Source organism: Schistocerca serialis, chromosome 1 (assembly GCF_023864345.2).
Source record: "Schistocerca serialis cubense isolate TAMUIC-IGC-003099 chromosome 1, iqSchSeri2.2, whole genome shotgun sequence".
Classification (NCBI taxonomy): Eukaryota; Metazoa; Arthropoda; class Insecta; order Orthoptera; family Acrididae; genus Schistocerca; species Schistocerca serialis.
The window spans coordinates 1,248,594,279-1,248,608,424 of NC_064638.1; the positions used below are offsets into that span (position 1 = coordinate 1,248,594,279).

The following is a 14,146-nucleotide window of genomic DNA, read 5'->3' on the forward strand; positions in this document are numbered from 1 at the left end:
CCAGCTAAATCTAACACCTTTGGTTTCAGCATGTTGCCACTGATCAGCAGAGCAGCAGCCTATTTTTGCTGGAACTGTATAAAAAGTGTCTTTTCCAAATCTACGCTTCTCCCTTCTTGCTGACAAAAGCACTTTGTTGACTTTCGACCCAATTAAAAAAATTCATTCAAAATACTGTTTCTTTTGCTGATGACTGTACATAGTGTAGTATAGGCATTGCTAAGTCCGAAGCAATTTCAGATTCCGTTTTCTGTGTATTAACATCCCCCTCTCATATGAATTTTACTTTCTGATCTAGTGTAACTTTTCCTTTTTCTGTTCTCCAAGGGTGATTGAAAGCAAATGAATGATACAAAAGAAATTCTTGTACTGAAAAGAGTGCCTGGAATGTGTGTGGGTGTTTCCATGCCGCTGGCTCTGGTTAACTGTGTGTCTGACCCTTGTCTCTGCAGCACCACCCACTATCTGTACTTGCTTAAGTCAATTAAGTTATACAAAATAGCACAGGGCTTCTTTCCAAACAGCACTCACTCATTACAATTATACAAAACTCAATTTATTTCACTGGAATTTGTTACGTATAACAGCAAATTATGTAAAAATGTATTACATACAAGTAAATGTTTATGTAACATGTTTTTAAACTATATTTTGTCAAGACTGACAAAACTTTACAGACAAATAAGAATTACACAGGACAGTGTTACGTATAAATCAGGTTCAACTGTATTGAAATAAATTTTTAATGTACACATTTTTAAATCAGATTAAAAAAAAATTCTCCTAGTACCACACATATTGCCCTGAAACTTTGTGCTTGTGCATTTTTAATAGCTATGACAACAATTGTAAGACTGACAATGAAAAATGACAGGTACATACAACTGATAATAGTTAGCAGGTGAACTATTCATGCATCAATTATGTATTGTAGGTGCCCCACATTTTTCATAATAAATCTTACAAAATTCGTCACAGCTATTAAAAATTCACATTCACAAATTTTTGGGACTGTGACTGGTGTTATGAATCTTTACAGGATCAGGGAAAATTATTTTATAATATTTTGTCCCATTCAAAGTTGTGTTATATTCCAAATTTATCTACTTTTTGTCTTACGTGTGTAATATTTCTCAATGGATTTTAAATTCTGGTATTTTGATGAGATCATTTATACCCTCTCCCCTCCCCCAAAAAAAACACACACACACACACACACACACACACACACACACACACACATATTAGCCTATCCATAGTTTTCCCATGTACATGCATGTTGTAACATCTCCTCTTCCTCTCTCTGTCTGCTCAGCCATCCCTCTCTGCCTGCATATAGCCTGGAATGCATTCTGATACTAACTGCACAACATGCCAGTCTTCCAGAGCACCAGAGCAGTCGAGTTGTCAGGCATTACCAATCTTTTTCACAACCCCCCCCCCCCCCCCCCAATAAACCAAGAAGAAAGTGAGTTATGTTTAAAATTTCAAGTCACTAGCTCATTGGGAATTTGCTTAAAATCAACTGCAAAGTTTGTACACTACAGACAGACAGACAAGACAGTGACCTAATAAAACATATAAAAAACTGATAAAAATCAGAGTAATGTACACGAAACCAAATCCACCACTGTGCATCGTACAGACAGTGTTTCGTTGCAAAAACATTAGTAAATGATTAATATCTTGCTGAAAATCTCTTCTGCTAGCAAATAAATGATTTGTGGAAATTTTAATAATAAAAAGCACTACAGTTCGCAATAAATTAACTTATTTGTAATTCCAGCTTCGGTCCATACAACCATCTCGAAACGAGACTCCAGATTATTTGTGGAGCTGATTCATGGGAGTGCTGTGTAGCACCAGATGGCACCTGTCAAGCACTGCATAACACTTTCAGCTGCTGGCTCGAAGATGGTCATACAGAGAGAAACCAGTTACCAGAAGAAAATATAAATAATTTACTGCGATCACTGTGGTTGCTCTAGGGCATAAAAAATTAATGGTTCTTTGAAATAAACAGATAATAGAAATGACAACATTTTCTGCCTGGAGTGTTATGAGATATATATGTTTGCAAAGGTGATTTTAGCTATTGTGCCATTATCAAGCAAAAACTAACAATTACGAATGGGTAATACACACATCAAACAATGTTTTGCATCACCTCGACTCCGAGATTTCTGGAACCTGTACAGTAAATTGGAATAGAGATCAACATAGACATCATTTCTGCCCTTCTTATTGCTCATGAAAACCACACATTGCATGTTGTACCATCATACAGAGAGACCTTCAGAGGTGGTGGTCCACACTGCTGTACACACAGGTACCTCTAATACCCAGTACAATGTCCTCTTGCATTGATGCATGCCTGTATTTGTCATGGCATACCACTTACAAGTCCATCAAGGCACTGTTGGTCCAGATTGTCCCACTCCTAAATGGTGATTCGATGTAGATCCCTCAGAATAGTTGGTGGGTTGCGTCATCCATAAACAGTCCTTTTCAATCCATCCCAGGCATCTCCCAAGGGTTCGTGCCTGGAGAACATGCTGGCCACCCAAGTCGAGCGATGTTGTTATCCTTAAGGAAGTCATTCACAAGTCGTGCACGATGGGGGCACGAATTGTCATCCATGAAGACTAATGCCTCGCCATATGCTGCTGATATGGCTGCACTATTGGTTGGAGGATGGCATTCACAAATCATACATTCGTTACAGCACCTTCCATGACCACCAGCGCGGTACGTCAGCCCCGCATAATGCCACCACCTTCCTGCACTCGCTTGACAGTGTGTCTATGGCGTCAAGACTGACCGGGCTGCCTCCAAACAAGTCTCCGACGATTGTCTTGTTGAAGGCATATGCGACACTCATCAGTGAAGATAACGTGATACCAATTCCAAGCGGTCCATTCGGCATGTTGTTGGGCCCATCTGTACCGCGCTGCACGGTGTCGTGGTTGCAAAGCTGGACCTCTCTGTGGGAATTGGGAGTGAAGGTGCGCATCACGCAGCCTATTGCACACAGTGAGTCTTAACAACGTCCTGTGACTGCACAAAAAGCATTATTCAACATGGTGGCGTTGCTGTAGGGTTTCTCCGAGCCATAATCCGTAGGTAGCGGTCATCCACTGCAGTAGTAATCCTTGGGCAGCCTGAGCTAGGCACATCATCAGCAGTTCTTGTCTCTCTGTATCTCCTTCACGTCCGAACAACATCCCTTTGGTTCACTCTGAGACGCCTGGACACTTCCCTTGTTGAGAGCCCTTCCTGGCATAAAGTAACAATGCAGACAGAATCTAACAGCAGTATTGACCGTCTAGGCATGTTGAAATAAAGATACAGGCCGTGCACCTCCTTCTTGGTGGAATGACGAACTGTTCGGCTGTCGGAATCCCCTCTGTCTAATAGGCACTGCTCATGCATGTCTGTTTACATCTCTGCGTGGGTTTAGTGGCATCTCTGAACAGTCAAAGGGACTGTGTCTGTGATACAATATCCATAGTCAACATCTATCTTCAGGAGTTCTGGGAACTTGGGTGATGCAAAATTTTTTTGTGTGTGTATTTAAGAACTATTACAGTAACACTGTTACCGAGTCTTACTAAATGAACAATATGCTCCACACCGGACTCAAATTTCTAATAAGAAGAGGTTAATCAACACTAAAGTAAATTTTTTTATCAATCACTTTTTCACAGCAACGAGGAAACTACTGCGTTTTTATCACAATGCATTTCTTCTTGCTATTAAAAGTTCAGTAAATTTTAAAGAAATGGATACTGTTCACGTCTTGCCACTGTAATAGGCAATTTCAGTTCTACTTCGCAACCTGTTGTACACCGACCGTTCCGTGCAGTCAGTTTATTCCTAAAACTATCGTGCCTCCACACATCAACCTTGACTGGGGCTGAATGTAAATTCTTGTTTGATATTATTTATTTCTTTACTAATAGTTAACCAAGGCAGACTGCAGAGTGCACAGTCTTTCTACTACAGACATAGTGCCACTATTCCAACTTGGAAGCTGTGATATTTTCAGCACCAAGTGTGCCGTGTGCTCTTGACTGCAGTCCTTTACTCAGATATATTAGTCAAATATGACAATGTATTTTCCATTGTTTGATTTAATCAAATATGATATAATAGTGGAAAGTGAAGTAAATAAGTTGTGGTTGGCAACAAAAAATAAGAATGAATTATTTATTTGTAGGGTTATTTTCTAGTAACAACATGTTTCTAACCGGCTGCGAGAAGCCTGAGAAAAAATCTGGGGCAAGACATCCACCAGCAAGTTTATCAATTCACAGAAAAAGTGCAGTAATGCAAACTATTTTAAAGGTTTCAATGTTACAATGTTGTACATGGTACCTATTACCTGAGTAATAAGTTCCAAAAACCAATTTCGTGACTGGAATGGGAGCATTAATCTATTACCCAGATTAAGAGTGTACAATTGCTAAGAAATGAATGGCACAATGGCTGAAATTATGATTGTAAATAAATAAAATAGTTAATTTAATATCAATCCATGTGGAACAACTTGTCATTCCTAAAATACTAGCATTTCTAAAATGCTACATGACATCAGACACAAGTAAACATAAAGCATTTGACTGATGAATCAGATCTTGGTTGTGCTCTTCGCGAAAGTAGCAAGAAGCAATACTTCTAAATTGTACATGTATGAGTGTAAACCTACATTTTAATACTGCAGTTTTTTATACTAGTAATTCACTATTTTGAGTGAAAGTTTGCTTTGATCTTAAATGTGATTTCAAACATAAATAAAAACAACTTGCAAAATAACTTACAAATGTTTCCTGCTCTGCTCAGTCTATGAATTATCATTAATGTAGGACATAATTCAATCTGTGTAAGTGGTAAACTGCCTGAGCAAACCCACAAGCCCACTTGTCTAACAGATCACAGCCATTACTTCCCACAACAAAAAAATTTAACAACAGATTTTGTGCCTAAAACCACAGCTTTCAGAAACTTGTGACTTTAACTGCCACAAACACAAACAGATTGTTGTAATTTAAAAGAAGTAAATAAGATGGCACTTTCTACCATGTCCTGCATGTTACCTGACAGCATAGCTGTTATGGAGAGAATCTCATTGGAGCAGTTGTGCTGACAGCTCGCTATCAACATCTTCGCCAGCTGAGGATCCAGAGGAAATTCTGCCATGACCGCACCCAAATCTGTCAAGTTGCCGTCGTCATCCAATGCAGCCAGATAATTTAACAGCTCCAATGCACGCATTAAGGTTTCTGGAGCTGTACCATAAAGTTAAAGAAAATTTAAAAAAACAACATGCAACAGTGAAAGACAAAGCAATAACTATACTTCTTCCATGGTTGACTCAGCGAAGTAAGGAAAGACTCAGAGACAGACTGCACTACAGAAGATACAAGCAAATGTATATCTAGCATTCCAGTTATTACCAGTGAAACATGGAAGTTTTAAATATCTTCAAAAACCACAAACTAAAAACTGGATTCTTTGCATCTAACATATAACAAAAAAATGATATGAACATAATAGAGGGAAACATTCCACGTGGGAAAAATATACCTAAAAACAAAGATGATGAAACTTACCAAACAAAAGTGCTGGCAGGTCGACAGACACACAAACAAACACAAACACACACACCAAGCCCCCACAGAATGTATCTCTGCCTACGTAGATCAACACCTTCAACCCATTACATGCAGTCTCCCATCCTTCATCAAAGACACCAACCACTTTCTCGAACGCCTGGAATCCTTACCCAGTCTGTTACCCCCGGAAACCATCCTTGTAACCATTGATGCCACTTCCTTATACACAAATATTCCGCATGTCCAGGGCCTCGCTGTGATGGAGCACTTCCTTTCAAGCCGATCACCTGCCACCCTACCTAAAACCTCTTTCCTCATTACCTTAGCCAGCTTCATCCTGACCCACAACTTCTTCACTTTTGAGGGCCAGACATACCCGCAATTAAAGGGAACAGCCATGGGCACCAGGATGGCCCCCTCGTACGCCAACCTCTTCATGGGTCGCTTAGAGGAAGCCTTCTTGGTTACCCAGGCCTGCCAACCCAAAGTTTGGTACAGATTTATTGATGACGATCTTCATGTTCTGGACTCACAGTGAAGAAGAACTCCAGAATTTCCTCTCCAACCTCAACTACTTTGGTTCCATCAGATTCACCTGGTCCTACTCTAAATCCCATGCCACTTTCCTTGACGTTGACCTCCATCTGTCCAATGGCCAGCTTCACACGTCCGTCCACATCAAACCCACCAACAAGCAACAGTACCTCCAATATGACAGCTGCCACCCATTCCACATCAAACGGTCCCTTCCCTACAGCCTAGATCTTCGTGGCAAACGAATCTGCTCCAGTCCGGAATCCCTGAACCATTACACCAACAACCTGAAAACAGCTTTCGCATCCCGCAACTACCCTCCCGACCTGGTACAGAAGCAAATAAACAGAGCAACTTCCTCATCCCTTCAAACCCAGAACCTCCCACAGAAGAACCACAAAAGTGTCCCACTTGTGACAGGATACTTTCTGGGACTCGATCAGACTCTGAATGTGGCTCTCCAGCAGGGATACGACTTCCTCAAATCCTGCCCTGAAATGAGATCCATCCTTCATGAAATCCTCCCCACTCCACCAAGAGTGTCTTTCCGCCGTCCACCTAACCTTCGTAACCTGTTAGTTCATCCCTATGAAATCCCCAAACCACCTTCCCTACCCTCTGGCTCCTACCCTTGTAACCGCCCCCGGTGTAAAACCTGTCCCATGCAGCCTTCCACCACCACCTACTCCAGTCCTGTAACCCGGAAGGTGAACACAATCAAAGGCAGAGCCACGTGTGAAAGCACCCACGTGATATACCAACTGACCTGCCTACACTGTGAAGCTTTCTATGTGAGAATGACCAGCAACAAACTGTCCATTCACATGAATGGACACAGGCAGACAGTGTTTGTTGGTAATGAGGATCACCCTGTGGCTAAACAAGCCTTGGTGCACGGCCAGCACATCTTGGCACAGTGTTACACTGTCCGGGTTATCTGGATACTTCCCACTAACACCAACCTGTCAGAACTCCGGAGATAGGAACTTTCCCTTCAGTATATCCTCTCTTCTCGTTATCCGCCAGGCCTCAACCTCCGCTAATTTCAAGTTGCCGCCACTCATACCTCACCTGTCTTTCAACAACATCTTTGCCTCTTTACTTCCGCCTCGACTGACATCTCTGCCCAAACTCTTTGCCTTTACAAATGTCTGCTTGTGTCTGTGTATGTGCGGATGGATGTGTGTGTGTGTGTGTGTGTGTGTGTGTGTGTGTGTGTGTGTGTGTGTGTGATGAAGCAATCGTTTGTGTGTACGTTTGTGTGTCTATCGACCTGCCAGCGCTTTTGTTTGGTAAGTCTCATCATCTTTGTTTTTAGATATATGTAACAAAAAAAGATATAAAAAATGTGTAATCAGGACCAATATTCAGATTTGAACAAAGTGAAATGGTTCATTTCCTCAGATGCTTTGGGAGTATACTTAAACAGAAACCCTTAAACCTCAACCTTCGTTAGTCATGGTCCTCACCCATCCAGCAATTTCCCTGTTCCCATTCCAGCACTACACAGTCATCATTCCACCACCACACCCAGTCTTTTTATTTCTCTCCGTACCCGCTACTTCCCTCCCCCTCCCCACCTCTCCCCGTCCTTCAGTCTAACATGCAGCACTTCACTGTCTGCCACCCCCATCATACTATGCCTCCCCCTCCCCGCTCCAGCCTCCTCCTTACCCCCACACAGTCGCCACTCCCATCATGCACCGGTGCTGCTGCTTGTAGTGTGGTTTCAGTTCCCGAACACTGCAGGTGTGTGTGTGTGTGTGTGTGTGTGTGTGTGTGTGTGTGTGTGTGTGTGTTGTTGAAGGCCAATAGCCAAAATCTTTAATTGTGTAAGTCTTTTTTTGTGCCTATCTGTGACTCAGCATCACCGCTATATGGAGAGTAGCAAATTTCCTTCTCATAATATTGTTACATTCCATCCTAGATTTTCCATTGCTTGGTAAATGAAAACAGAAATGTACCGACATAAATGTCATTGTAAAAATGTATAAGCAAACAATGATACAGATTATAAGATAAATGACCTCTGTATGCAAGTATATCGTACGCATGCATGTGCTTGTTGTCTATATATAGAAATATTGTCAGACCTTTTCGAACAATAGAGAACACAGGATGGAATGTAACAATATTATGAAAAGGAAAGTCACCACTCACCATACTGTGTCGCAAATAAAACTTTCTGCCATTAAGGCCTTCATAAAAATATACAAAACACACACACACACACACACACACACACACACACACACACACACAGTCAAACACAGTCTCCGGCAACTGAAGCCACACTGCGGGCAGCAGCACCAGTGCATGATGGGAGTGGCGATTGGGTGGGGGCAAGGAGGAGGCTGGGTCAGGGAGGGATAGTAGAGTAGGGGTGGCAGGCAAGCTGCTGCTGGGGGCAAGCAAGGATGAGATGGAGAGGGGAGGGCAGCTAAGTGCAGGTTAGACGGAGGGCAGGGGAGAGGGGTAGGGGACAAGGTGAGAAGTAAAAAGACTGGGTGTGGTAGTGGACTGAAGGCTGTGTAGTGCTGGAATGGGAAGTAAGAAGGAGCTGGATGGGTGAGAACAATGACTACGAATGGTTGAGGCCAGGAGAGTTACAGGAACGTAGAATATATTTCAGGGAGGGTTCCCAACTGCGCAATTCAGAAAATCTGGTGTTTGGTGGGAAGGATCCATATGGCACATGCAGTGAAGCAGTCACTGAAATGAAGGCTATCATATTCGGCAGCGTGCTCAGCAACTGGGTGGTCCACTTCTTTATTGGCCACACTGTCAGTGGCCATTCATGCGGACAGACATCTTGTTGGTTGTCATGACCACATAAAATTTAGTACAGTGGTTGCGGCTTAGGTTGTAGATCACTTGACTGGTTTCACACTTAGCCCTGCCTTTGATGGGGTACGTGATGTTTGTGACCAGACTGGAGTAGTTGGTGGTGGGAGGATGTATGGGACAGTTCTTGCATCTAGGTTTATTACATGTGTATGAGCCATGTGGTAGGGGGCTGGGAGCAGGGGTTGTGCAGGGATGGACAAGTATACTGTGTAGGTTCGATGGACAGTGGAATACCACTGTTGGTGGGGTGGAAATGATAGTGGGCAGGACATTTCTCATTTCAGGGCACGACAAGCGATAGTCAAAACCTTAGCAGAGAATGTAATTTGGTTGCTGCAGTCCTGTGTGGGACTTGAGTTATGAGGGGAATACTCCTATGTGGCCAGATGGTGGGACTTTGGGAGGTGATGGGAAACTGGAAAGATAAGGCAGGAGAGATTTGTTTTTGTACAAGGTTGGGAGGATAATGCAGTTTGTGAAGGCTTCTGTGGGACCCTTGGTATATATCAAGAGAGACTGCTTGTCACTGCAAACAGGATGACTATGGTTGGCTAGGCTTTATGAAAGGGGATTCCTGGTATGGAATGGATGGCAGCTGTCGAAGTGGATGTATTGCTGATGGTTAGTAGGTTTGTATGGAAGGAGGTACTGATGTAGCCATCTTTGAGGTGGACGTAAACATCTGGGAAGGTGGCTTGTTGGGCTGAATAGAACCAGGTGAAATGAATGGGGGAGAAGTAGTTGAGGTTCTGGAGGAATGTGGATGGGATGTCCTCACCCTTGATCCAGATCACAAAGATGTCATCAATGAATCTGAAACAGGTCGAGGGTTTAGGATTATGAGTGTTTAGGAAGGTTTGCTCTAGATGGCCCAAAAATAGGTTGGCATAGGATGGTGCCATGCTGGTGCCCATAGCCGTACCCTGGATTTGTTTGTAGATAATGCCTTCAAAGGAGAGATAAATGTGGCTGAGGATAGAATTGCTTATAGCGACAAGAACGAAGGTGGTTGGTTTGGAATCTGTTGGGCGTTGGTAAAGGTAGTGTTCAATAATGGTAAGCCATTCGCATCAGGGATGTTAGTGTAAAGGTACAGGAGCTGTGGAGAATCAGTGGAGGAAATGGTTGGTATCTTTTACATAGGACGGTAAGTTCCAGATATTCTCTCATTGAGGGCACATTAACTGGCAACAATAGGGCATCCTAGGCGATTGCGTTTAGAAGGTAGGAGTGCGGTAAGTGGTTGAGTAGAGAGATGGACTCTGGGGAGAGGTCCTGGGTGGGACCAAGGATTTGACGAGTGACTGGAGATCCTGTTGGTTTTCTGGAATGGGGGTCATTGTGGCAAGGTTTTTAGGTTGATGTATCTGAGAGCTGGAAGAGTCCTTCTGCCAGGTAATCCTTGCAGTTCAAAACAACAGTGGTGGTGCCATTGTCCACAGGGTAGGATTAGTTTTTAGATGGTAGAGTGCGGTTCTTTCAGCAGGTGTAAGGTTTATTTGCTTGTTGAGGGATTTGGGGAATTATGGTGAGGCAAGGTTCGAGGTTAAGAAATTCTGTAAAGTTAACAGGGGGTGATGTGGGAGGAATGGAGGTGGATCACAGATGGATGGACAGGTGAAATGAGTTAGGCACGGTTCAACATTGGTCTTTGGTTGTGTCTGATTGGTATAAAAGTGTTTCCACTGTAGGGACCGGAATAACAAGAGAAGGTCATCAACCAGTCCTGCATGACTGAATTTGGAGAATGAGGGTGGGATCAATGATGAGTCTTTTGGAAATGATATTTCTGTGGGGCTAAGCCTCTGGAGGAAAGGTTCATGACTGTGTTTCAGGTCTGTTTAGGTTCTGGATTTTGTTTGGTGGTGCATTTTTTCCACCATCGTGGATCCTTGCTCCTTCCACCTGCGTCAACCCAGAAAAGTTTCCTTATCCCCAGCCAGAACCCAGTCCCACATACTGTTCCTGCTTTGTTGCCTGGCTCAAGGAATTCCCCCAAACAGTCTTACCAACAAATTACCCATCTCCAGCTGCCAACCCTCCTTCCACAATGACCTCCACCTGTTGAGATTCTGCCAATCCTCAGCCCTCACCAACACAGTCCTGCAAAACCATATCAACCAAGCCCAAACCTCCTTGCAGTACCTACTCTCCATCTGCAAAATTATCCTACTATGCAATCCCAAATTCCTGGAACAAGTAACACACATTGAAACTCTTGCCTTCCAGGAACTAGAGCAACATGCACACCACCACCTTAAAAAGCTCTCCACCCTGCTCACTTCCTACTCCCACCTTGGAGTACCAATAGCCATCACCTCTACAACAACCACCAAACCATTCTTCATGTCCCCTTTAGCTCACAAATGCTGTCTTGGTGACCATGGATTCACCATGGATCCGCCATCATTCCCCAAATTCAATTATGCAATACTTCATAAAGACCACCTCTCTTTCTCCCAGTCCATACATTGGAAACCTTATTGCCACCAACCCTACCAATCAGACTCAACCAAAGACCAATATTGAATCTTGCCTAACTCCATTCACTCATCCATCCAACTGTGATCCACCACCCACTATTCCCAAATCACCTCCTTAACTTTCCAGAATTTCTTAACCTCGAACCTTGCCTCACCATCATTCCCCAAATCCCTCAACAAGCCAACTAACTATACACCTGCAGAAAGAACCGCATCTTAAAGCTGATCCTGACCATATAATTCTCACTGCAGACAATGACTTCACCACTATTGTTTTGAACTGCGTCTGTCAGATACGTCAACCTACAAACCATGCCACAGTGACCCCATTGCAGAAATCCAGCAGGATCTCCAGTCATTCATCAAATCCTTAGGCCCATCCAGAACCTCTCCCCCCGAGTCCACCGCTCTGCTCACTCCTACCACTTCCCACACTCCTACCTTCTACATGTCTCTTATAGTCCATAAACTCATGCACCCACAATTCCCCATTGTGGCCAGTTACTATACCCCCACTGAGAGAATCTGTTCTCTCCTAGACCAACACCTTCGACCTATTAGCCGGATCCAACCCTCCTATTTAAAAGATACCAACATTTTCTCCACTGACTCCAGTTCCTGTCCCTTTACCACACAGTGCCCTGCTCATCACTATTGATGTCACCTCCCTTTACACTTAACATCCCTAGTTCCGACGGCCTTACCACTACTGAACACTACCTTTCTGAACAACTGACAAATTCCAAACCAACAACCTCCTTCCTAGTCACCATGAGCTACAACATCCACACCGACAATTACTTCTCCTTTGAAGGCATTACCTACAAACAAATCCTGGGTGTGGCTATGGGCATCCATATGGCACCATCCTATGGCAACCTATTTTTGGGCCATCTAGAGCAAAACTTCCTAAACACTCATAATACTAAACCCCTCAATTGGTTCAGATTCACTGATGCGATCTTTGCAATCTCGATTGAGGGTGAGGACACCCGATCCACATTACTCCAGAACCTCAACTACTTCTCCCCCATTCATTTCACCTGGTTCTATTTAGCCCAACAAGCCACCTTCCCAGATGTTTACGTCCACCTCAAAGATGGCTACATCAGTACCTCCTTCCATACAAACCTACTAACCATCAGCAATACATCCACTTCGACAGCTGCCATCCATTCCATACCAGGAATCCCCTTTCATAAAGCCTAGCCAACCATCGTCATCCTGTTTGCATTGACAAGCGGTCCCTCTTGATATATACCAAGGGTCCCACAGAAGCCTTCACAAACTGCATTATCCTCCCAACCTTGTACAAAAACAAATCTCTCCTGCCTTATCTTTCCAGTCTCCCACCACCTCCCAAAGTCCCACCATCTGGCCACATAGGAGTATTCCCCTCGTAACTCAAGTCCCACACAGGACTGCAGCAACCAAATTACATTCTCTGCTAAGGTTTTGACTATCGCTCGTCGTGCCCTGAAATGAGAAATGTCCTGCCCACTATCATTTCCACCCCACCAACAGTGGTATTCCACTGTCCATCGAACCTACACAGTATACTTGTCCATCCCTGCACAACCCCTGCTCCCAACCCCCTACCACATGGCTCATACACCTGTAATAAACCTAGATGCAAGAACTGTCCCATACATCCTCCCACCAGCTACTCCAGTCTGGTCACAAACATCACGTACCCCATAAAAGGCAGGGCAAAGTGTGAAATCAGTCAAGTGATCTACAACCTAAGCTGCAACCACTGTACTAAATTTTATGTGGTCATGACAACCAACAAGATGTCTGTCCGCATGAATGGCCACTGACAAAGTGTGGCCAATAAAGAAGTGGATCACCCTGTTGCTGAGCACGCTGCCGAATATGATAGCCTTCATTTCAGTGACTGCTTCACTGCATGTGCCATATGGATCCTTCCCACCAACACCAGCTTTTCTGAATTGCGCAGTTGGGAACTCTCCCTGAATTATATTCTACGTTCCCGTAACTCTCCTGGCCTCAACAATTCTTAGTCATTGTTCTCACCCATCCAGCTCCTTCTCATTTCCCATCCCAGCACCACACAGCCTTCAGTCCACTACCACACCCAGTCTTTTTACTTCTCTCCCCATGTCCGCTACCCCTTCTCCCCCTCCCCCTGCCTTCACTTAGCTGCCCTACCCCCTCTCCACCTCATCCTTGCCGCCCGCCACCCATACCCTACTATCCCTCCCCTTCTCCGACCCAGCCTCCTCCTTATCCCCACCCAATCGCCACTCCCATTACGCACTGGCGCAGAGAGAATTTTTGACAAGGCCCTTACTGGCCAAAAGCTTTATTTGTGACAATCTTATTATTGTGCCTATCTGCAACAACTCAGCATCTCCACTATATCATCAGATCTTTTTACGTACGTTTAATACTTTCGTTGTGTACTGTGCATAGAAAATTGTGCACATTTTAATGTGTCCGACCTTCTGCCCAAGTGGACCACAAGAAAACCAGAAGTATAACGCTACATAGATTTTTATCATCAATTAAAATGTGGCACACCTGCATACATTATAGCAACAGAAGAACAATGGAGGACCTCACAAATTTAAAACATCAGGAAAAAATTGCAGAGCATATGGAAAATGCACTTGAAAATTGGAGTCATTTCTTGAAACGTGGCAA

At 43.8% G+C, this 14,146-nt stretch overlaps 1 protein-coding gene across 1 annotated transcript in view; it reads right to left on the reverse strand.

Moving 5' to 3' along the window:
• LOC126419307 (putative pre-mRNA-splicing factor ATP-dependent RNA helicase PRP1) overlaps positions 1-14,146 on the reverse strand; it is an 82,800-nt gene that overhangs the window by 25,647 nt on the left and 43,007 nt on the right. Inside the window, exon 10 of the mRNA XM_050086486.1 lies at positions 5,097-5,288. Coding sequence (XP_049942443.1) covers positions 5,097-5,288 — 192 coding nt within the window. The remainder of the gene's footprint in view (positions 1-5,096; positions 5,289-14,146) is intronic.